This window comes from Lissotriton vulgaris, chromosome 4_1 (assembly GCF_964263255.1).
Source record: "Lissotriton vulgaris chromosome 4_1, aLisVul1.2, whole genome shotgun sequence".
NCBI lineage: Eukaryota > Metazoa > Chordata > Amphibia > Caudata > Salamandridae > Lissotriton > Lissotriton vulgaris.
In genome coordinates, this window is record NC_141691.1 from 1,672,371,326 (window position 1) to 1,672,393,575 (window position 22,250).

The 22,250-nt window shown below is 47.5% G+C and overlaps 1 protein-coding gene across 1 annotated transcript in view; it reads left to right on the forward strand.

Annotated features, from left to right (window-relative positions):
* Positions 1–22,250, forward strand: part of LRRCC1 (leucine rich repeat and coiled-coil centrosomal protein 1) — a 407,257-nt gene that overhangs the window by 367,447 nt on the left and 17,560 nt on the right. Inside the window, exon 18 of the mRNA XM_086965946.1 lies at positions 4,340–4,475. Within this exon, the coding sequence (XP_086822072.1) occupies positions 4,340–4,475 (136 nt within the window). The remainder of the gene's footprint in view (positions 1–4,339; positions 4,476–22,250) is intronic.

A 22,250-nucleotide genomic window follows, 5' to 3' on the forward strand; every position in this document is an offset into this window, starting at 1 on the left:
AGCGGATTTGTTTTGGTGGAGCGTGGAGGGCAATCTGTCTCAAGGAAAGCCCTTTCATCTTCCTCCATCAGTGGCCACAGTGATAACGGATGCCTCTACCCTAGGGTGGGGTGCTCATCTGGGGGATCTGGAGGTCAAAGGTCTTTGGTCTCCAGAGGAAAGATTACTTCATATCAATCTGCTGGAATTGCGGGCGATACGTTTGATGCTCAAGGCTTTTCTCCCTTCCCTTTGCGGTCAGTCGGATCAAGTCCTGGCGAACAACACTTCCGCGATGTGGTACGTCAACAAGCAGGGAGGAGTAGGGTTGTACCGTCTCGGCAGAGAGGCGTTGCGGCTCTGGTCCTGGGCTCAGGACCATCGGATTTGCTTGATGGCAAATCATCTGGCCGGGGTGCTGAACGTGCATGCCGACAGTCTCAGTCTGCAGTTCTCTGCCGACCACGAGTGGAGGCTTCATCCGGGGGTAGTTCGACACATCTTCCGGACTTGGGGAACTCCATGGGTGGACCTGTTTGCCACTCTCGAGAACGTGCACTGTCGGTCATTCTGCAGTCTCCGGTTTCCGAAGCAGGGAGCGTTGGGGGACGCATTTCAGTTTAGTTGGAGCACACAACTCATTTATGCGTTTCCTTCCATACCCTTGATTCCTCGGGTTCTGAGGAAGATTTGCCAAGACCGGGCCCAAGTTATATTGATCGCCCCGGATTGACCAAGAATGGTTTGGTACACAGACCTCCTTCACCTTTCTTCGCACCCTCCGCTCCGTCTCCCTCTCAGGGTAGACCTCCTCTCGCAGTCAGAGGGGCAGGTTCTACACCACCACCTCCAGAGCCTGCATCTTTATGCCTGGAGATTGAAAGGGGCAACCTGAATTCTTTGTCTCTCCCGCCTGACATGGTGGATGTTATTTTATCGGCCAGGCGACACTCCACTAAGTCCATTTACTTCTACAGGTGGTCAAGATTTGTTAAATGGTGTGAAGAGGGGTCTATTGATCCCTTAAAAGCTCATCCTTCTGATGTTCTTTCACTGCATTTGGCCCAGCAGGGTTGTGCTGTTGCTACTGTTAAAGGTTATTTGTCGGCTTTATCGGCATTTCTTTGTTTGCCTGATCAGCTGTCTCTTTTTAAATCTCCGATTGTTTTAAGGTTTATTAAGAGCCTTACTAATATGCCTCCACCCACTCCCTTTGTTATGCCCCAGTGGGATTTGAATCTAGTTTTAACTTTCTTAATGGGTTCCCCATTTGAACCTATGCATAGTTGTCCTTTGAGACTGCTGTCATTCAAAACAGTGAATGAGCTTCAGGCTTTGAGTTCTAAGTCACTGTTTCTGACTATACATGCTGAAAGGTTCGTTCTCAGGACCAGGGCTGCTTTTCTGCCTAAGGTGGTAACTCCCTTCCATCTAGGGCAGTCCATTACCCTCGCTTCTTTCTATCCTCCCCCTCACCCTTCCAAGTAGGAGGAGAGGCTTCACCGCTTGGATCCTAAGATGGCGGTTAGTTTCTATCTGGATAGAATGAAGGACTTGCGACTGGACGAATAGCTCTTTGTGGCCTAAGTTGGACGCATGAAGGGCAAGGCGCTGTGCACAAGCAAACTTTATCCAGGTGGCTCATCTTGTGCATCAAGATCTGCTAGGCTCTGGCTGGTAAGGAGCCTCCTGATGGCATTAGAGCTCATTCCACTAGGGCTAAATCATCTACTTCTGCCTTGTCCAGAGGTGTTCCTGTGTTGAACATCTGTAAGGCCGCAACTTGGGCCTCCCTCCACCCTTTTGCAAATCATTACTGCTTAGATTCCGAGATGAGAAGGGATGGCCATTTTGCACGCTCTGTTTTGCAAGACTTTTTGGTATAGAAGGGTGGACACCCTCCTCCGGGGTTTGGACTGCTGTGGGATTCTGTTCATAAGGTGAGTAATACACAGGCAGATGTATCCATCAGAAGAGCAAGTTACTTTCCTTCGGTAACGCTTTTTCTGGTTGATACAGTATCTGCTTGTGGATTCCTCACTAACCCACCCGCCTCCCCATTGTCCACCCTTTAATACCTTAAAAGAGGTATTAGTTAATATGGTTGTATCATATTGTCATTTTGTGTTGACTCTGTTTGCCTTTGTGTAGGCTAATAGGAAATGTTTGCTTTCTTTTGCTTTCCTATGTCACTTTACACTGGGTATTTGTGTGAATACTGTGTACTATGTATCCAATGTCTCTATGGTTAGTTCGCCTCGGAGGCACAGAAAAAATGGGTGGAACTGACGTCATCATGCCGACGTGGCCCTCTTATGGCTCCAGTGACATCATGCGGAGCCGCGTGCCGAGCCATAGCATTGTGACTACCTCATCGGTGGGGAGAGCTGGGAAAAAGTTTCTGCAGAATGCTGGCACAGGGGATATTCATAAGGTGAGGAATCCACAGGCAGATACAGTATCCACCAGAAAAAGCGTTACCGAAGGTAAGTAACTTGTTTGTTAGTTGATTACAGAGCACTCATCACTCCACTCAAACACTGACTGGTATACCTTTATGAGATGACACTGGATCTTTTTCTAGACCCAGTTCTGTAAGTTAGGTCTTTCAACTAAATCATCGAACCTGTCATCCCATACTTGAGGTCAATGTTTGGCAAAATGTGTAAAATTGAAGAGCATAAGTGGGTGCTCAATAATGGCATTCTTTTAGACATGTTTGATACAGGAAAACTCCATGCATCGCTGTTTGCACTTCCACAGAAAACGCAAAATGCTCTTTTCATGGTCTGGTCGAAGACCTTAGTCATATGTGAAAACCAGTTCTGTTAACCCGACAGTAAAAGTATATTTTGTTTCAGTGGAGGCATCTAATTGCACATCTGTGTCAAATATTTGGTGATGTTTGCTAGGTTTCCAGTTGCGTTTTTCAAGCAAAGACTGATTGTAGTATTGTCCTGGTTCATCTGAAATTGTGCGTGTTCAATTAATTTTGAGTGATGTGTTACAGATGAATCTTCAGATGGATACATGTTCCTGCAGATTCATCACCTTATGGAATACTCCATTCAGACTTACAGGGTAGTCCAGAAAAAGTTCTCCCAGCAACGAGAGCCCAACAGTGCTTTTTGGCACCAAGCAGCTGTAGCCACGACTGAAGTGATGTCACTGAGGTATATTAGGAGCCAACCAGCTCGCTGACATCCGTTTCTGTTTTTCCACACCTCATTGACCTGGTCCGGAGCTGCCTCTCTCTGTCTCCCTGAAAACATTGTCTGCTTTTGAAAGGAACAAGGTCAAATGTCTACTCCCTGGGCAATTTAGGCCTTGCAAAATGATGTTGGATTCACTCTAAAGCTGTTATTGTGATTTTGTGTTGTAGCGCCTGGACGCCTGAGGGCAACTGTAGCGCTTTATAAATTTCATTTTCATTTCATTTCATGTCATAGTCTACTGTGTTGTGTGTTCCAGGTAAGGGCGAATCTTTGCTGCTTGACTAGCTTGAGCTTTCCATCTCTCTAATGGGTCTGGATACCGATAGGTGAATGTGAAGTTTTGAATTTCCACATATTGCAATTTGTTTTGGCTTCCCTTTCACTGATCTTACTCTGGTGAAGGAGATTTTAATGTGGCCTGTAATTTGCTAGGGTCAATTTATTTTTTATACTTTAGTCATTGATTCATTATTCCCTTTGCCCAGTATTCATTGATAATGCCTATGATTTCAGAAATGAATGTTAGAAAGAATGTCACCCTTCCTTCCCTTAATGTGCTTCTTGCCTCGCCAGGGATAGTAAGCCATCTTTAAGGACAATTGCAATACTGTACAATGTGAGGGTGAGCAGGAATCAGCAAGTCAGAATGATGTCTGGATTGTTTTCTGTCCGCTTCCTTACCTCCTCCTTTTTAGATGAAAGTGAACATAAAAGATGTCTATGATGCCTAGTACTTGGGAGGGGTATGAGGATACTAGTGGATTATTATTGCTATAGGAGTCTCTGCCACTCCCCCTGCTTTGCCCAACTACTTTGGTCGTGCAATTAAATGACGGCAAAAGAGATTGCTGTGGAGTTCTTCCCTTCTGCAGCTCTCACATTGATAACCACATAGCCTGTGTCTCTCACAACTCTGAAAAGAAGAGGCTGATTTATTTAAAATATTTATGGAAGTAGTCATATATTAATATTAATAGACCACGGCCACTTCTTTGTTTTCCACTGGCTCTCCCACATTTTAATGTTATCTATAAAAGGTGAATATTCCACCATATTAACAGAAGATTTTGATAAATGTATAGCATGTGCACATTCATGACTGAATTGTTGCTTAGTGCACATTTTAATATACAAATATTTTTCAGAATTGCAGTGGAAAAACTTCACTCTGTTGATGATGCATTCAGAAGACAGCTTGAATCCGTCGTAGCTTCTCATCAAGCAGAACTACTGCAACTCTCAAATGAAAAGCAGAAACAAATTGAGGCAGCAAATGAAAAGGTGACATATTATATTTGTTTATCAAGATCAAATTGCATCAAATATATCACAGCTAAATACATTCTTAGTCAATAAAGTGCCTACATGCTAACTGACGTGTACCCCTGACCAGGGTGCCCAGGCTTTGGTGATTCTGGATCCTTGGTAGCGACTTTTGGTCATGGTCGAGCCCCTATCATCTGTGGTTGCCATTACCTAGGCCTTTCTCATGGGTTTTGGTCTTGCTTAGAGTGGGAGGGGTCTACAAATCTCTACCCTTGTGCAGTGAGAGTCTACTAGGAGCACAAGCGTGGTGGTGGTAGTATACTGCGTTTTAAGTCATCGTTATCAGTAGAGTGATAAGAAGGAATTTTAATCTGTGTCACACAAGTGGGGTGTAAGAACCCACTCGTGTTCCGCTGTTGTGTGCTTAAGTCACCCTTGACCTATGTTATGATGAATGTAGTGCCAGACAGTGCACCCTTGTTTGCCTGTGTGTGCACAGTGATTTAAAGGTACCCCTGAGTGGTGCCGTACATAGAAGACATATCGTTTCTGTGTGAGCACACTGTGATGTATGGTGCAGTAAATGGAAGCCTGCACACATATGTTGCGTGTGCTTGCAGGGATGTTTGTGTGAGTGTAAAGGGTAAAATACAAGGAAGCCTTTAAGTTTCATTTAGGGAGATGCAGTGCCTGTTGGAGAAGCATGTGGAGGTCGAGTAGCCCCCCAGACAGATTTCTGGATTGCTGCATTCCTGACAGCTGGCTAGGACACACACTGGAGGGAGGAAGAGCCAGGCCCTTTCTTCAAAAAGGCTCTTTGATTGTGAGAGAGGGTATGGGTTAAAGGGAGCTAGACACATCTCAGAAAGGAGATATAGCTGACAAGAGAATCTTAAAGAGTAGGGCTGGGGGGCCTTTGCAACCTTTTGATAAACCTCAACTTACCAGTTTCCTGCCTTGTGTTTGCTGACACCGCCGCCAGAGTCACAGGGGAAGCATTGCTGGTCTGCCAGTCTCAGGAGAGGAGACTGGTACAACAATCCCCAGCAGCCTTAGTGGCGCGCACACCTCCCACACCTGAAACCGCGCCAGGAGGTGCATAAAAGGGGCACAGGGCTCCCACAGCGCGGGAGCTCAACTTACCGGGTTCCTGCCTTGTGTTTGTTGCCACCGCCGCCAGAGTCACACGCAGGAGCATTGCAGGTCTGCCGGTCTGAGGAGTGAAGACCAGTACTACATTACCCAGCCTTCGCGGTGCGCACACCGCCCATACCTGAAACAGCGCCAGGAGGCACATAAAAGGGTCACAGGGCTCCCGCAGCACCCGTCAGAGGCTGGGCAGGGCCACCCCCCTAAGAAGCTCCAACTTCTATTCTGTGCTGAGGTGTAGAAATACCACGACATGGGGAAACATACCATTATAACAAGCACCCACCCCATTACCTCCATAGATAGCATGCTAGAAAGAGCAGTTAATAAATATTGTTGCAAATGAGATCGAGCTAAATGAGAGGCCATTGTCCTTGGGACTGGCGGCTCCACGGACCACCCCTCTGGCAGGGGAGGAACAAGAGGATTATATTACCCCCCCCCCCATGCCAAATGCGTTCAACAGTACTACTAGACATTCACCAAATCTAGAAGGTAATTGCAACATAGAACATAACCAGGGCAATCAGGGCGATGAGGGCAATGGAGCCCTCGAGGATCACCCAGTAGTGGTCTGCAAAAAGGATATTGTACCAGACATGCATGTCTCCCCGAACGTAGTATTCACAGGGGCAAAAAGAAAACTGGCTAAAGCGACCAGCTCTAAGAGGAAATAACACCCCCCTGTTTAAAACAACAACGCACAGCCCTGAGCTCATGGATTCCAGCGATTGTGGAGACTGCTGCTGTGACTGTCTACTTAACTTTATCGGAACCATTAAATCATTCTACTTTTGCTCAAACTGAGCACACAGCAGCTCCTCCAACCCGCCCATGATCTGGTGACATTTCAATCGACATCATCGTGGAAACTGTATATAGGCATAATACAGACCTCGTGGACAAGAATTTCACTGCCCTTTGGAAACGTTTCGATCGTTTGGAGTCATTGACAAATAAATTGAATACACATACTAATATCCTTAAATCAACCACCAAACAAGTGGGGGTCATCCAATGCGTAATCCCCTAGTGCAGTGAAATCGAACCAACAACCGCAAACTCCGCCACCTATGCCCCCCCTCCCCCCCAACATTGCCTGTGTTATTTGTAACAAAGCACAGAAATGTCCTCTACCTAAACCCATTCCTGCTCGGAATAAACCATCAACTACAGGCCGCATGAACAGCCCAAACACCCATACCCATCCATCTAATTATGTAGCCACCGCAAATTCTATAAATAAAGCCACTTCAGGGTATAGCACTCAAAGCGCAACCACCGCTATCAAAATCCATGATAGCGGAACGTCTGCTGAGGCCAGTAGAGAAGTTAATAGCTAACCACCAGCAGCATGTCCCTATGTTCCTATGTCCTAGTCTTAGCAGGCGTTCTCCCTCTAAGAAAAAATCAGACAAACTTGGAATCAATTGAAAAACAAAAGCTCTGACTGGCTTGTCAAACACAAAGGGTTTAGGGTGGTAAATATTAGCAATATCATAATGGTGCGCAGGGTGGGGTGGGTTGGACCCTCATTAAAAAACACTGAGGGAGACTGTGTTTTCATTAACTTTCGATGACCGTCACTAGTAAGATCGATCTTGATGACACAGGAGTTTAACAACATCATTCCAACCCTCATCTGGTCACTGCCCCTAGGTTTTTCTATAAACCAACCCCAGAGCCAATAATCTTTGCCATCCCCCCCTCATACAATGCATAACAGGTTTCCCGCCCTGTCCGATCTAGACAGCCTGGATTGACTGATGCCCATGCCAACATTAGCTGAACCTGCTCCCATTAGTTCCCTGTCCAATTTCTTTGGACATGATATCCAAGAACCATATGAATCAAACCTGCATGTGCTAAGCTGGGACGTTGCAGGCTTGGCCTCTAAATTAAACTCTGTTCCAAGAAATCTGGGCTACAAGGGATCTATATCTAGAAGGGTTTGAAGGTTTTAATAACATTGTACCTGCTCCTAAAGTAGGCCACCCATCAGGCGGACTCTCCATCTGGGTTAATATCTCCTTAGGTGGTAGTGCTTTCAAGCCTTGATCTACACACGGGCCCAAATTTGCTTTATCGATATTTATAATAATGACTTTTTAATCTTACCAAATATGAATTTTATTAATTTGTTTAATTTTATTGCCAATTTACAAAGTCAAAAGGCGTCCCATAAGTTGGTTGGAATTTGCTTAGGCGGTGACACTAACTCAAGAATTCCCAGGGAAAATGAATTAGCTACTGTACCCCGGCTTACGAGCACCCATGCAAAAGGGGGACAGAATTGTTAGATCATTTGTCTAATCATAACTTACTAAATGTGATGGAAATCGCAGCTGTATGTCACAATGATAATTGTTTAATACCTACATACAGGGGTCGGGTTGGGCCTCTACCATTGATTGTTTTTATATCTGTCACACCTGAATTTTTTTTTTATTAAAGGCAGAGGTTTTATCTACTGTACAGGGCAACCATAACCCGATTTCAACTACAATTAGATTTGCCCAGAGACTAGATTTTGTTAAAGAGCCTGGGGCCAGTAATCTAGTGCCCTCGACTGATAATCTAAGAGTGATCTGGAAAGGCATCGATAACAAAAATTTGTTTTCCAAAATGATAAAAGCACACCCATCACTCATTGATAATTGGTTGTCACCTAGCGATCCTAACACAAAGGCAGTTAACGCTTTTAGTCATCTATGTGCTGGCATCAAACAATTGATTTCTAGGCCTGCATTAGATACTTATCTGAACCCAAGATGGTTTAACAATGCCTGCTTGCGAGCAAACAGAGAACTCCGTGCAGCACTCACAGCAACACCAAGAGATGTAACTCTCGTTAAGTCTCTGAGGTCACACTACAAACATGTTGCCAGGCAAATAAAGACGAGATCCTAAAAGAACGCTGGTACGATCTTTCCTGTGCCGCCAGTGTTAACAATGGGAACGGTTTTGTGGGCAGCAGTCAAAGATATGAGGCCCATAGGTCTTTTTTCCAAGATCTATATAGCCCCATCCTAGAGCGAGGAACCTTTAAACTCCCAGGGTGTGTCGCAGATGTTGATATCCGTGTCAGATGTTGAGGATGCCATTTATGAAAGCCTGGGTAATAAGGCGCCTGGTCCCAATGGGATTTCTATTGATCTTACCAAGCATAAACCCGAATTCTGGGCACCCCTTTTGCTTAATGTTTTTAACAATTTAACAAACACTTTTATCCCAAGCACATGGACTACCAGCATTTTTGTTCCGATTTTTTAAAAAGGAGACCGATTCAACCCTAGCTGCTACAGACCGATCTCCCTGATTGACAATACGGTCTTTCTTGAGAGTGGCAGTTCGTTCATGTGTTTCAATGAGCACCCCCTAATCCAGATAATTGTATTCAATCTCATTATGCTGTTATTTGATTGGAGTTATAAATATTTATTATGGGATGGTGCTCCGCAAGAAACTGCTGTTCTGTACATTAGAATCCTCCTTTTATAGCTTATATTCAATTGCACTTCGTATTATGCTGCTAAAACTATTTGTATTTGATTGCACTTGATTACAATATGCTGCTATTCATTGAACATTTGATTGCACTTTATAATACTATAGTGCTACCTGTTAAGAGCTATATACTCTTTGTGTTCCAACGTTATCCATGATGCTGCTGCTTTGAATATTAAGCCCCCTTATATATATATTTTATTCTTCGATACAAACTACAAGCCCCTACATGCCTACTGTTTTTATTTTATTTATTTATTTATTTATTTTAAGAATTTATAAAGCGCGGCTGTCACCATTGCAGGCATCCTGGCGCTGACAGAGTCTGAGGAAGGGCGAGGGATGGACCATAGAGGAGAAAGGCTAACCAGGGAAAAGCCAAGTTTTAACTTTTTTTCTAAATGGTATAAGTTCATTAATGTGCATAATCTCGGTGGGGAGGGTGTTCCACAGTTTAGCGGCCGCCACCTCCAAGGATCTACCTCCGGCTCTAACTTTCCTAAATCTGGGGATGACTACCAATTTGGCATCTGAGGAGCGAAGATGTCTGGTAGGAGCATACCACACAAACTTAGATTGTAGAGGGGCTGGACCGGAACCATGGAGGGCCCTGAAAACATAGAGGGCCTTAAACTGGATCCTCTGTCTAAGCGGGAGCCAATGCAATTTTGCCAAGGCAGAAGGTCCATTAGCTCTTCTCGGCAGCCCCACTGCCAATTTCGCAGCCGCAGATTGGACCCTTTGGAGCCTATCTAGCAGGAACTCAGGTGACCCGAGCAGGAGGGCATTGCAGTAGTCCAACCTGCTCAGGATGGTACATCTAACCACTTGGGCACGGGCCTGGGTGGGAAGGAGGGGTAGGAATATCTTAAAGAGCGTAGAATGGCAAAGCAGCAGGCCGTTGATTTTTGAACATGGATCTCCATGCTAAGCCTGTGGTCAAGCATGACCCCTAGGTTGCGGACGGAGTTTGCAGGCTGTAGAATGGACACTGTTTCAGGGGGCCAGAAGTTGTTAGGAAACGGTCGGGGGATCCTCGACCCAGCACTAAAGAGCACCTCAGTTTTCCCTGCATTGAACTGTAGTGAGTTATCCTTCAGCCACCTAGATGTGTCCCGCAAGCAGTTATGTAGGACCTCTACAGAAATAGAATCCTCTCCTTCCAAGGAGAGGATCATCTGCGTATCGTCGGCGTAACTGATGGTTTTGATGCCGAAACTTTTAATAAGAAGAATAAGCGGCCTGAGGTAAACATTAAAAAGTATAGGGCTGATAGCAGAGCCCTGGGGGACTCCATGCGTTACCGAGGAAAAGACTGATTGAAAAGGTGGCAGAGATACTGCCTGCTGCCTGTCCTGCAAAAAAGATTAAAACCATTGCAGTGCTGTATCCCTCACTCCAGCCTCCCACAGCCGCCTCAGTAAGATCTTATGATTCACTGTGTCAAAGGCGGCAGACATATCGAGCAGTATCAAAAATGATGCCTGTCTTCTGTCTGCACGCCTTTGAAGTTCGTCCATCGCGGTGATGAGGGCTGTTTCGGTTCCGTGAGCAGGCCGGAAACCAAATTGGTCCCCGTCAACTAGTAGATGATGTTCCAGGTGGTTAGAGAGAGTGTTACTGACCACCCGCTCCACTATCTTTTATACTGGTCATTGTTTATAACTGTACTTTGCTGGTGTTTTAATCTGTTCTTTTATGGATATTCATATCCGAATAAAGATTTATTTAATTGAATTGTATTGATAAACCTATATCAGTAAGCTGATATTCAGGTGTTATCTTCTAGTCAATCCCATGGCTTGTTTTTGGGGCTGTCAAGTTTGGAGACACTCCTGCTGCAACAGACTGCTATGTAGATGAAGGATGAGAAAAAGGAATGGCCTCTTTAAAGTGGGCAATCCGAATAACGTAAACTTCAATGTCTCTCGACACTAAATTACATTTAGGTCTGGAAACATTATAAGCCTCCCAATTTTGTCAGTCTAAAGCTGTTCATCATAGTGCAGAAGCTTGGCGCTATGTCTTCCTGTTGTGTCCAGGACTGGTGACTGAGGGTCTGCCAGTCTCCCTGCTGAGTGAGTGGACATCACCAAGGAGAATCAAAACCACCCCTTGCCCTGGAGCCTTGAGAACCAGCTTGACTGACGGAGACCAGTGAGCCCTGTGAGATTTTCCATAGGGAGTGAGGTTCTGCAGAGTGAATCACAGGAAGCAGAGTGTGAGATTCTGGTTCATCAGGATCAGTGTACTGTTCAGGCTGCCTAATCATGTTTGCTGTGTTGATCACAGCATGCTCGGTGGGTGGAAAGGGGGGAGGGGGTCACAGATTAGATTTAACTGCTGTATTGATTAGGCTGTCTGCTGTGTTTGTAGTTTGTGTCCCCTGTGTGCCAGTTGGGGGCTGCAGTTAAATGTAAGAGTCGTTGTCCTGGTGCCAAGAGGAGGGCCATAGCCCTGTGCAGCACCATGACCTGTGCAATCACCTTATTGTGCTATTGGGACCCCCTTGTACCCGGAGGGGCCGCAGTGAAGATTGAAGGCTGTCGCCCTGATGCATTGCTGTAAAAAGAAGCGGTCTGTTGCTCTGTGCAGTGCTGTAAATAAAGCAGTCATAGCCCTGTGTGCCGCTGTGCAACCCCGGTATGCCAGGAGGGGACCATGCTAAAGCAGCGTGCAGCCGCCTAGAAGTGGGCTGCGGTACCCGCGGAGAAAGAGTAACGTAATCCAACGAGCCCATAATTACCTAGGACCTGCCTCAATCAATCAATCAGTTAATTTGTAAAGCGCACTACTTACCGTAAGGGTTTCAAGGCGCTGGGGGGTGGGGGGGTGCTGCTGCTGCTACTGGTCGAAAAGCCAGGTCTTGAGTTGTCTTCTAAAAGTAAGCAGGCCCGGCGCAGTGTGAGAAGGACCTGCCTCCGGTAGTTGTTCTACGGATGCGCGGGACCGTGGCCAGGGCGTGGTCAGCGGTGCAGAGTTTCCTGTTGGGTACGTAGAAGGAGAGTCGACTGTTGAGATAGGCTGGGCCGCTTTTGTGGAGTGACTTGTGTGCGTGGATCAGGAGCTTGAAGGAGATTCTTCTGTCGACGGGAAGCCAGTGCAGGTCCCTCGGGGGGTGATGTGGTCGCAACGCGGGACGTCGAGGATCAGGCGTGCAGAGGCGTTCTGGAGTCTTTGCAGTCTGTTGATGAGCTTGGACGGGGCTCCGGCGTAGAGGGTGTTTCCATAGTCGAGTCTGCTGCTGATTAGGGCCTGGGTGACTGTTTTCCTTGTGCCTATTGGGATCCATCTGTAGACCTTGCGGAGCATACGGAGGGTGTTGAAGCAGGTAGAGGAGACTGCGTTGACTTGTTTGGTCATGGTGAGTTTCGAGTCGAGGATGACTCCCAGGTTGCGTGTGTGGTTGGTAGTAGCAGGGGGTGTCCCCAGTGATGCGGGCCACCAGGAGTCGTCCCATGCTGAGGGGTTGGACCCGAGGATGTGGATTCTCCGTCTTGTCTGAGTTCAGCTTAAGTCGGCTTCTCTTCATCCAGTCGGCGACAGCCTTCATTCCCTGGTGGAGGTTGAAGCTGGTGATGGGGGGGTCCTTGGTGAGGGAGAGGATCAGCTGTGTGTCTTCGGCGTAGGAGATAATGTTGAGGTCTTGCTGTCGGGCGATGCATGCGAGTGGAGCAATGTAGACGTTGAACAGCGTCGGGCTGAGGGAGGATCCCTGTGGGATGCTCCAGATGATCTCGGAGGCTTCGGACCGGAATGGGGGGAGGGGGACTCTCTGAGTTCTGCCGGAGAGGAAGGAGGTGGTCCAGTCCAAGGCCTTGTCTCGGATCCCTGCGTCGTGGAGGCGCTTGCGTAGTGTGCGGTGGCAGACGGTGTCGAAGGCAGCGGAGAGGTCCAGGAGGATGAGGGCCGCCGTTTCGTCGTTGTCTAGCAGGATCCTGATGTTGTCTGTGGCGGACGATGAGGGCGGTCTTGGTGCTGTGGTTGCTGCGGAATCCTGATTGGGATGGGTCCAGGATGCTGTTGTCTTAGAGGTGACGGGTGAGCTGGGTGTTAACTATCTTCTCGATGACCTTTGCCGAAAGTTCTTGAGGTCACTCGGGTCCGCCTTGGGTTTCTTCAGTAGGGCGTTGATCTCGGCGTGCTTCCTGCTCTCAGGGAAGGTAGCGGTCTCAAAGGAGAGGTTGATGATGCTGCGCAGGTGGGGTGCGATGGAGCTGCCGGCTTTGTTGAAGATGTGGTGTGGGAGAGGGTCAGACGGGGAGCCGGAGTGGATTGTGCCCATGGTCTTGATTGTGTCCTCGATGCTCACGTTGGCCCAGGTTGTCAGGGAGTCGTGGTCGATGGGTGCTGTGGGTCCGGTGTGTCGAGGCCTGTAGGGGCCGTCCGGGGGTTGAAGCTGTCATGGATGTTGGTGATCTTGCGGTGTAAGAAGGTGGTGAGGGAGTCACACAGGGCCTGCGATGGCGGGATGTCGTTGGCACTAGAGCTGGGGTTGGAGAGTTCCTGCACAATGTTGAAGACCGCCTTGCTGTTGTGTACGTTGTTGTCAAGGCGGTCTTTGAAGGAGGTCCTTTTGGCGGTCCTGATGAGGTGGTGGTGGTTGCGGAGGGCGTCTTTGTGGGCAAGCCCGGCTGTCTGGCGTCTTGTCGCTGTGCCATTTGTTCTCCAATTTCCGGCAGGTGCGCTTTGATGCTAGGAGTTCCGGGGTGAACCAGCTGACTCTCTTGCTGGTGTCTCTGTTGGTTGGCTTTTTCAGCGGTGCTAAGGTGTTGGCGCAGTCGTCTGAGGGTGCGTGCACCATCGTCTGGGTTGGTGGAGTTGGGTGGTGGGTTGAGTGCAAGAGGTTTGTCTGTAGTTGTTCTTCAGTGACTTTGCCCCAGCATCGGCGGGGGATCTGTAGGGTGCGGTGGTGTGTGAGGGGTTTACGGAAGGTGAAGTGGATGCAATGGTGGTCTGTCCAGGTAAGTTCGGAGGCGTGGCTGAAGGCGACGTGGGGGCTCGAGGAGAAGCTGGCATCAAGCGTGTGACCGGCGATGTGGGTCGGCGTCGTGATGAGCTGTTTTAGTCAGAGGTTGTCGATCAGGGTGGAGGAGTTGGGATCGTTGTTGTTTTCCTGATGATAGTTCAGGTCTCCGAGGAGCTCGTGCCTGCTGATGAGGTCGGCGATGGAGTCGCAGAATTGTGGTCGGGGTCCGGGCGGTCTGTAGAGGAGGGTGCCTCTAAGGGTGGTCTTGGGGTGCGTGTGGATCTGGAAGTACATGTGTTCTTTGGTGCTGAGAGTGTCATTGGTGTTTGTTGAGACCCTGATGGTGTTCTTGTGGACGATGGAGATTCCTCCTCCGGCTCCGTTGGTGTGGTTTCTGCGGTTGATTTTGTACCCGTGGGGGATGGCTATGGCGAAGTCCGTAGAGGAGGCTTAGTTCATCCACGTCTCGGTCAGGAAGGCGATGTCCTGGGATGCGGTGTCGAGTAGGTCCCAGAGCTCGATGGCGCGTTTGCGTGCGGAGCGAGTGTTGATCAGGATGCATCTGAGCTGGTTGGGTTCCGTCGTGGCGGGTGTCTCGGCGGCTTCGAGGCAGGAGAAGCTGCAGTTCCGGCAGGCGAAGGGACTGTGGGTGCGCTTCGGGGCGGCCTTGCAGCAGGTGTGGGTCCTTCCTGGGTTGAGAGCGACGAGGGTGCTGGCGTCGTAGCGGAGTCGGTCTTCGTGGCTGGTTCGGCGGGCAGGGGTTCTAGCGTGGTCCAGGCGCAGACGGGCTTGCCTTAGGCGCGCCTTCGGCGCGGTCGCCATATATGGGGAGATGGGGAGGGAGGAGCAGCTTCGAGGCGGGTGGCAGGGGCAGCGAATGGGCGCGGAGGGGGCGGGGCGCAGGGCAAGCAGCGGCGGGGAACGGGAGCAGGGAAGCGGAGCGTTTGCGGGTAGGAGACGGGCAAAAGGGGTACAGAGCAGACCTGGCAGTGGGGGCACAGAAGTAAAGGAGGTCGCGACGGCGAGCGGGGGCAGGGGGGAAGAAAAGAGGAACGGGTGTACAGAACGAGGGCCGCGGAGTACAGGAGAGAGACGGGCAGACAGAGTACAGCACAACAGAGAGCAGATGCAAACTTAAGGCCACCACTGGCCGCCAGGGATGAGGCGCAGGTGGTAGCCTGCGGATGGTGGAGGGCCTTGACTTCAGCGGCAGCAGAAGGCGACATTGGGAGTGCAGGCGGAGCTGCAGCGGGGGGAGTGACCTACCAGGCCACAGCATCTCATAGTATGCTCATTAACTGGCCACAGACAGTATGCTCGGACACTCTTACCCAGTGATAACAGGTAAGACTGACTACTGGGCCAGTGGGCCTTGGGGGAAAAATGCTCTGACTGATGAGCTATGGTGCAGAGACACTTTGACTTTCTCACAGCCATTGTGGAACTTCTTGAACTCACTAGTGGGCCTTGCTCGGATGTCGCCTAATGAAAATGGAAAATAACCGTTCTTCGATTGGGACATCAGAAATATAAGGCCTCCACTTCCAAGGCTGGGCCTAGTAGCTCCTGCAAGCTCCTTGGCCCTCTGAACGGGGTGCTGACAACTTTAAGATTTAAACATTATGATTTTAAATCAATTTAGTCAGTAGGACTTGGTCTACCAACCTAATCAGTATTGCTGGTGTTAGTGTATTTATAACACAACCATTCAGAAGGATTCAACATTTTAAGTAGTACTTCCAGTCCCCATAAATCTATAGAGTTCAAATTGCATAACCAAAAAGAAAAATAAATCCTCTTAAATTGCTAACATGGTTATAAAAAAGAGTAAGTGGATCACATTTATTAATTTAAAAAAGCATGCTAAATTAGATGTGCCTTCATATAATGTTTTCCGTGCTTGTGGGCACCATTTTGCACAATATTAACCTCACCTGTGCTGCTTTGACGTGCTGAACTCTTGATGGGGTCTTGTCACTCCTAATGCCTTGTGTTGGATGCTCGCTCAGTTTGCTCTGCTTTTGACTCTGCAGCTCAATTGTGTTCGCCATAGCTCACCTGTTTAGGTATTCTGACCTGTGGCACAATCGGTTATCTATCAGGAACAAGGGTTTTGTTTTTTTACCCCCTCTGTGTGTTCATTCTGACCTGCCTCTGCTGATTCTGTCAGGCACTGCATGGTCACCAGAGAAGGGGAGAAGGCATTTTGTCGCTGATGGCAAGGTCTAAACAGTCCCTAATTAGTCTTTAATTTTAATGAAGAAACGGCATGCGACTGAAAACGTAAGCAGAGGCAGAAACTCATGTGGAGGTGGCTACTTGAGCCAGCATCCAGCTCTCAGCCAATGCTTGCAATTATTTTGTGACCTTTGAAAATCGTGTCTTAATCTGCTCACACATCTTGTTTAGAATATCTTTGGAAAGTTTACTGCACATTCTTGCTGTGAAATTTCTTTTAGTGATTTTCATATCCCCAATGTTTCTAAACTCAAACAATCTAAGTAGTAAGTGTAGCCTTTAAAAATCCATCGTTAAAAAGGAGACCTACCAGACTCATGACTTTGCACGCTAAACTTGTATCTGCCTATTTGGTTGGTACAAAGAGTACTTCTTCAGATGAAGAAGTATTTACCTGGGAAATGCAAAATACGTCTTAAAATCGATCCTTATTTGTTGTTAATCCATAGACAGTAACGGTTTCTCCTCCCTTAGTGACTTCTGTAAAGGAGTTTTTGAAAAAGTATATCAAATCCAGATGAGATTTCGGCAAGCAAATGAATGGGAATCTATCTGCATTATCCAATGTATATATGTCTGCTTCTGATGGACACTTCTCACTGCAGATTCCTCCACTTTCTCCAGGTTGGTGGCCTCAATTAAATTCAGGACATCCCTAGTATCCTGAAGGAAGGTCGGTGTAGTTTTTAACAAAGGTTGGAAGAAATGGTAGCACAATTTGGAGAGTGGCTCCAAGACTAACCCTATGCCCGACACAATTGGTCTTCCTGGTGGTGGCAGTACCTTCTTATGAATCTTGGGCACAGTATAAAAGTAGGGTAGTCTGGTGATGTCATTGATAAGGAATTCTGGCTCATTTTTTTAGATCCATCCTTGGTTAAGACCAGTTGTTGTAAATGATTTGATTTGTGTCAAGAGACGTGCAGTAGGATCCTCCAGGAGGGGGGTGTAGTATCTGCTGTACTGTAGTTGATGCAGGCATTCCGTCCTGTAGTTGGTGGTGGACATAACGACAGTGGCGCCCCCTTTGTCTGCTTCTTTGATGATGATGGTTATGTCGTTGGCCACGGTTCTAATGGCCTCAGTTTCCAATCTGGATGTATTCAGAAATCCTGCATTTGTGCTTTTCTCCGCAATCTCTTATAGGACTGCCTTCTCAAAAGTGAGGACTTCAGATGGTACCATGCTAGCGTTGGGGGTGAACGTCGAGGGTTTTCGTAAACCTGATTTCATATGCTGTGAATCAGTTTGATTGCCAAAAAAGGCTTTTAGACGTATTTTCCCCCAAAAAATTGGATTTCACACTTGGTACGAAAGTTGGCAATTTTGGGAGTAGGCACAAAGCCCAACCCTCGTTTCAGTACTGTTTTTTCTACATCGGTTTGCGGTCTCTCAGAGAGATTAACAATTAGTTTTTCTTCTCCGTGTGGCTTCTCAATTCCATATGTTGTTGGTGTGCTTGATCCTTCCACTGTACCTGCTTCTGCTGGTTGTAGCTGCCTCTTCTTTTTCTGCCTCTCCCTCTGCCCCAGGCTCTGCCTAAAAAAGGTGGTGGCTGAAAAGGGGCGAACTGTGGCTGTTGGCCTGGCAGTAAGTTTGGGTATTGCCACATGGTTGGTCCCTGGTAGGGCGAATGACCATATCCCTATTTCATGTTCATTGGTGCTCGTAGATGTGGATGTTGACTGCCCCGACTATCAGTACTGTCGAGTAGTTCCTTCTTCATGAGGTGTAGCTGTCATCCATGGAGTTAATTTCCACTCCTGGGTTGTAGTCATCCTTCAGGTATGGGTAGATTTTTTCCTTGCTGAATTTAGAGATATCTTTTTGTAATTTAGCAACCTTTTGTCTCTTCAGATAGTCCTTAATATTTGCAATTTCACTATTGATTTCTGCCAATTTGGATTTAAAAGACGCAATGGTAATGCTGGCTTTCAGGGCTTCTTCTGCTACTGTGATTTTAATGATGACCTTGTCTGCTAGACGTTTGGCTGCACCAACATTTCCCTGGTACACTTCCAGGCGACTAGGGGCCATTTCTCTTTAAATTGTTTATCCTCCAGGAATATTCTTAGAGTATTAGAGATGATGAGACCGTTAGGAGCTATATTGGCGCTCAGATATTCGGTCATTATGTCTCTGTGAATGATGATTTTCATGAGTTTTCTTTTCATTGTTGTGATGGTGTTCCAGTCACTACCTTGGCTGCTGGATGAGGCTCCTCCATCCACATCTAACAGAGAGGGTGTTCTAAGTATTTCAGAAACTAGGTTGTCACTGAACAACAAGCCTTGGTTATTCTCCATTGTTTGAAAAAAGTTTTGTGAAACCCAGAACAACATGGGGGGTGGGGGGGAGATAGGTCCCACCGTGGGTAGGTCTCACGGTCCCACGGCGCTTACCGACCCTGTGCCAATATTCCTGCTCCCCGGAAACAGATGGGCCACTAGAGAATTTTCCTGGTGGTGAACACACGGCATGATCGTTGAATGCCATGGTGGAGAAACTCAGCCGTTGGCGGCAGATGTATCACGAGTAGCAGTTGCACCCGGAGGTGGCACGGTGTCTCTCCTGGGAATGGACAGAACCTTGACTCAATCCGTTCGCCACCTCCAAGCACACACAATGTCAGCACTTATGCATGTTGGGGCTTCCAAGGTGTGTCTTGCTCGGACACCCGTCCATCTTGAGTTTAACTCAGTACTCCTTTATGCCTTACCGCCAATACCACTCCTGCCCCAAGTTCTCAGGAAGATCAGCAACGACCAGGCCCAGTTCATCCTAGTGGCCCTGGATTGGGCATGGAGAGTATGGTATCCAAAATTCCTAGGCTTGAGCATGTTTCATCTAATCTGGCTACCCATCTGGGAGCACCTGCTGTCTCAGCTTCAGGACAGGGTTCTGCACCCGGGCCTTCACAATCTCCATCTTTGATCATGGTGATTGAGTGGTAACAGCTGAGCACCTTTGGCCTCCATCCAGAGGGAGGTCATTGTGGCAGCCAGACATCTTTGACAAAAACTGTATATGCCTGACGGACCAGATTTGTGGGCACCCACCAGATCAACCCCCTCCAGGCCACATTGTCCAACATTCTGTTGTTTTTTTGTCTCATGCCCAGCAAGGTTTTTCTCAGATACAATTAAAGGGTACCATTTGGCTCTTTCAACTTTTTTTTTACGGTCTCCTGATCAGCCCTCATTGTTTAAGTCCCCAGTTGTTATACTCTTTTTGAAAGATTTACATTTGTTTTCTCCCTGTCCCTTTGTCATGTCACAGTGGGACCTTAACTTGACCGATACATTTCTGATGTACACTCCCTTTGAGTTGCTTCGCACCTGCTCCTTGCGTCTTCTCTCCCTCAAGACAGTGTTCCTCGCTGCCATAAAATTTATATGGTGTGTGAGGGAGCTTCAGGCCCTCTGTGTCAACCCTTGTAAACATTCTTCTCCTGAGACAGGCTGTGATACTGTTCCACATCGATCTGAACGTCTCCTTACCGATGTTCTGTGCTCCGCCTAAACCTCTGAGGAGCAAGAGAGGCTCACTGGATGGGCCCAAAGAGAACTTTCAGCTTTTATATTGGTTGTACCAAAAAATACCAGGTGGACTATCAGGCCTTTTGTGGGGTTCTCTGGAGCAAAAAAAGCAAGGCTGTGCAGAAGAAACCATCTCCCTCTGGCTTGTGCTCTGTTAAGATCTGCTACACATTGTCTAAAAAGCAGCTTGCAGATGGACTGCGTGCTCATTGTACCAGGACCATTGACACGAAGAGTCGCTGTCTAGGATATTTGCCAGGCTGCTACATGGGCGTCCCTGCATGCATTCATGAAGCACTATGGTCTGAACATTTAGGTCTGCAGAGATGGGTATTTTACCCTCTCTGTCTTGCAGGATAGAGAGGGTCTGGTCTCAGTCTTGCCTCTGACCCACCTCCAAATATGTACTGCTTTGGTAACTTTTCGAAGGGTGAGGAATCTGTGGTTAGAAGTCTCTCTCAGAATAACTAGTTACTTCAGTGAAGCTTTTTTTGGTAGTGACTCTAGCCGCAGATTCCTTATCGTTGGATTCTGTCCATTAATAAGATCCCAAGTCTAGGAATCTTCACACAGGTCACACTAATTTGCTTTTGGGGACTCTGTGTCCGGGGGCTTGGTCCCACTCGAAACCAGCTGGCATCAGTGGACAGGAATTGAGCCTGTATATGCTCTGCACGTCATTTCCCAAGCGGAACTGCATCAGTATGGAGCTCCATGGTGCCACCTACTGGCGTGCAGAGGTACTGCAGAAAAGTTTCCAGATCTAGTCTGTCGCCTGGGGAATATTCAAAAGGTGAGGATTCTGCGTCTAGGTAGAGGTTCTACCTGAAGAGGTGTTACTTAAGGAGCATATCCAGTGAGAAGGATTAAAGTTGAAGGGTATCAAGACATTTTTTATGTTCTAATAATTTTGTCACAGTTTGATGGATCATCACGTAATTTGGCAAAGACTTGGCATGTTTAGCCTGCTGTTTGGGTTATCAGGTTCATGGAGATCCATCAAAGGGAGATGGATAATTTAAAGGAGTAAACAAAGTGTTCATTTGCTAGTACTTTTGTTACTCTTTGATGAATCGGCACAACATTTGGCCGACATTTAGACGTTTTTGCTTTCCTGTAGTTATATAAAATCTGGAACAGATCCACTAAGGTTGAGTCAAAGTTAAATGGGGTCGTGGCATTTAAATTTAATTCAGTAATAACTTTGACACTTTAATGAATCTCCATGAAACATGACAGCAGGCAAATTGAGCTGAGTGGAAGCCCATGCCTGCCCTGGGACGAGTCACTGCTGTGCACAGTCAAAGCGGTTTGAATTCATGTCTGTTCAATTGCCATGCAAAGTGCAGAATGATTACATAGCGCGTAAATGTGGTACATCATAATAAAACCCATGCAGTTGACTATGCACGCCATTACTCAACCCATGACATGCTCAGCACCCCCATTTACCAATGACACGCACACCATACACTACCGAATTTGAGGGCTTTTTTAGATTTCTGTTCGCTGTATCATAACTGATGTTGAACACTGTTTTAGTTGTTTGTGATATATGTTCACTGAAAAAAAAATGAAGGTATGGTTTTATCTGTTCGTAGTCTATTAGAATACGATACAAAAATGTGAAATTCCCTTTAAAAGAGGATTAAAGTAACACTATGGTAATGAAATAAAACCAAATCACCATTCAAACTTGCTGCTTACTTTTACCTGAGGAATGCATAACTCGAACTACTGTCATGTAAATCATGGCTTGACCACCAAATGATGATCCTGGTAATCAGGGGGTGCTCAATATGCCCCCCTGACCTGCCTGACTTGCACAGTGTTGGTCGCTCCCCGAACATCGGTGTCCCTGAACCCTGGTATCGTTACGATTTTACTAGCAATTGCCGCCACCTTTTTGTATATTATTACTACATAGCGCTAAATTTATTTTACTCTGCCTGTAGTGCTTGACTTTGTTGTAGCGCGTGTTTAGTAGGGATTCGACCGCAGCGCTACTGACATTGTGGGTACTGCCTGATTTACAACAGCTGCACCTTCGCCCACTTCCCAGATATATTTGAGCTGATTGTGCCGACCTCGGCGTGTTATTGTTTTGGCTAGGAGCCATTTTGTTGTTGTGCCTGCCAGCCCGCCCCTCCACCCTGATCACACCTCCCTGCGGCCCCTCCCTCGCTCCGCCCCCCTCCACTCTCCATTTATGACAGATGTCCCAACGCGCAGCGTTCACGCGCTGCGGCCGCGCCGAAGGTGCGCCAAAGGTAAGCCCGTCTACGTCCGTCCGCGCCTGGACCGCGCCCAGCGCCTATCCCCCTGGTCCCCGCCACTCCCAACCCACTAGAACCACTTACGATGCCGCTACTCTCCTCGCAATCAACC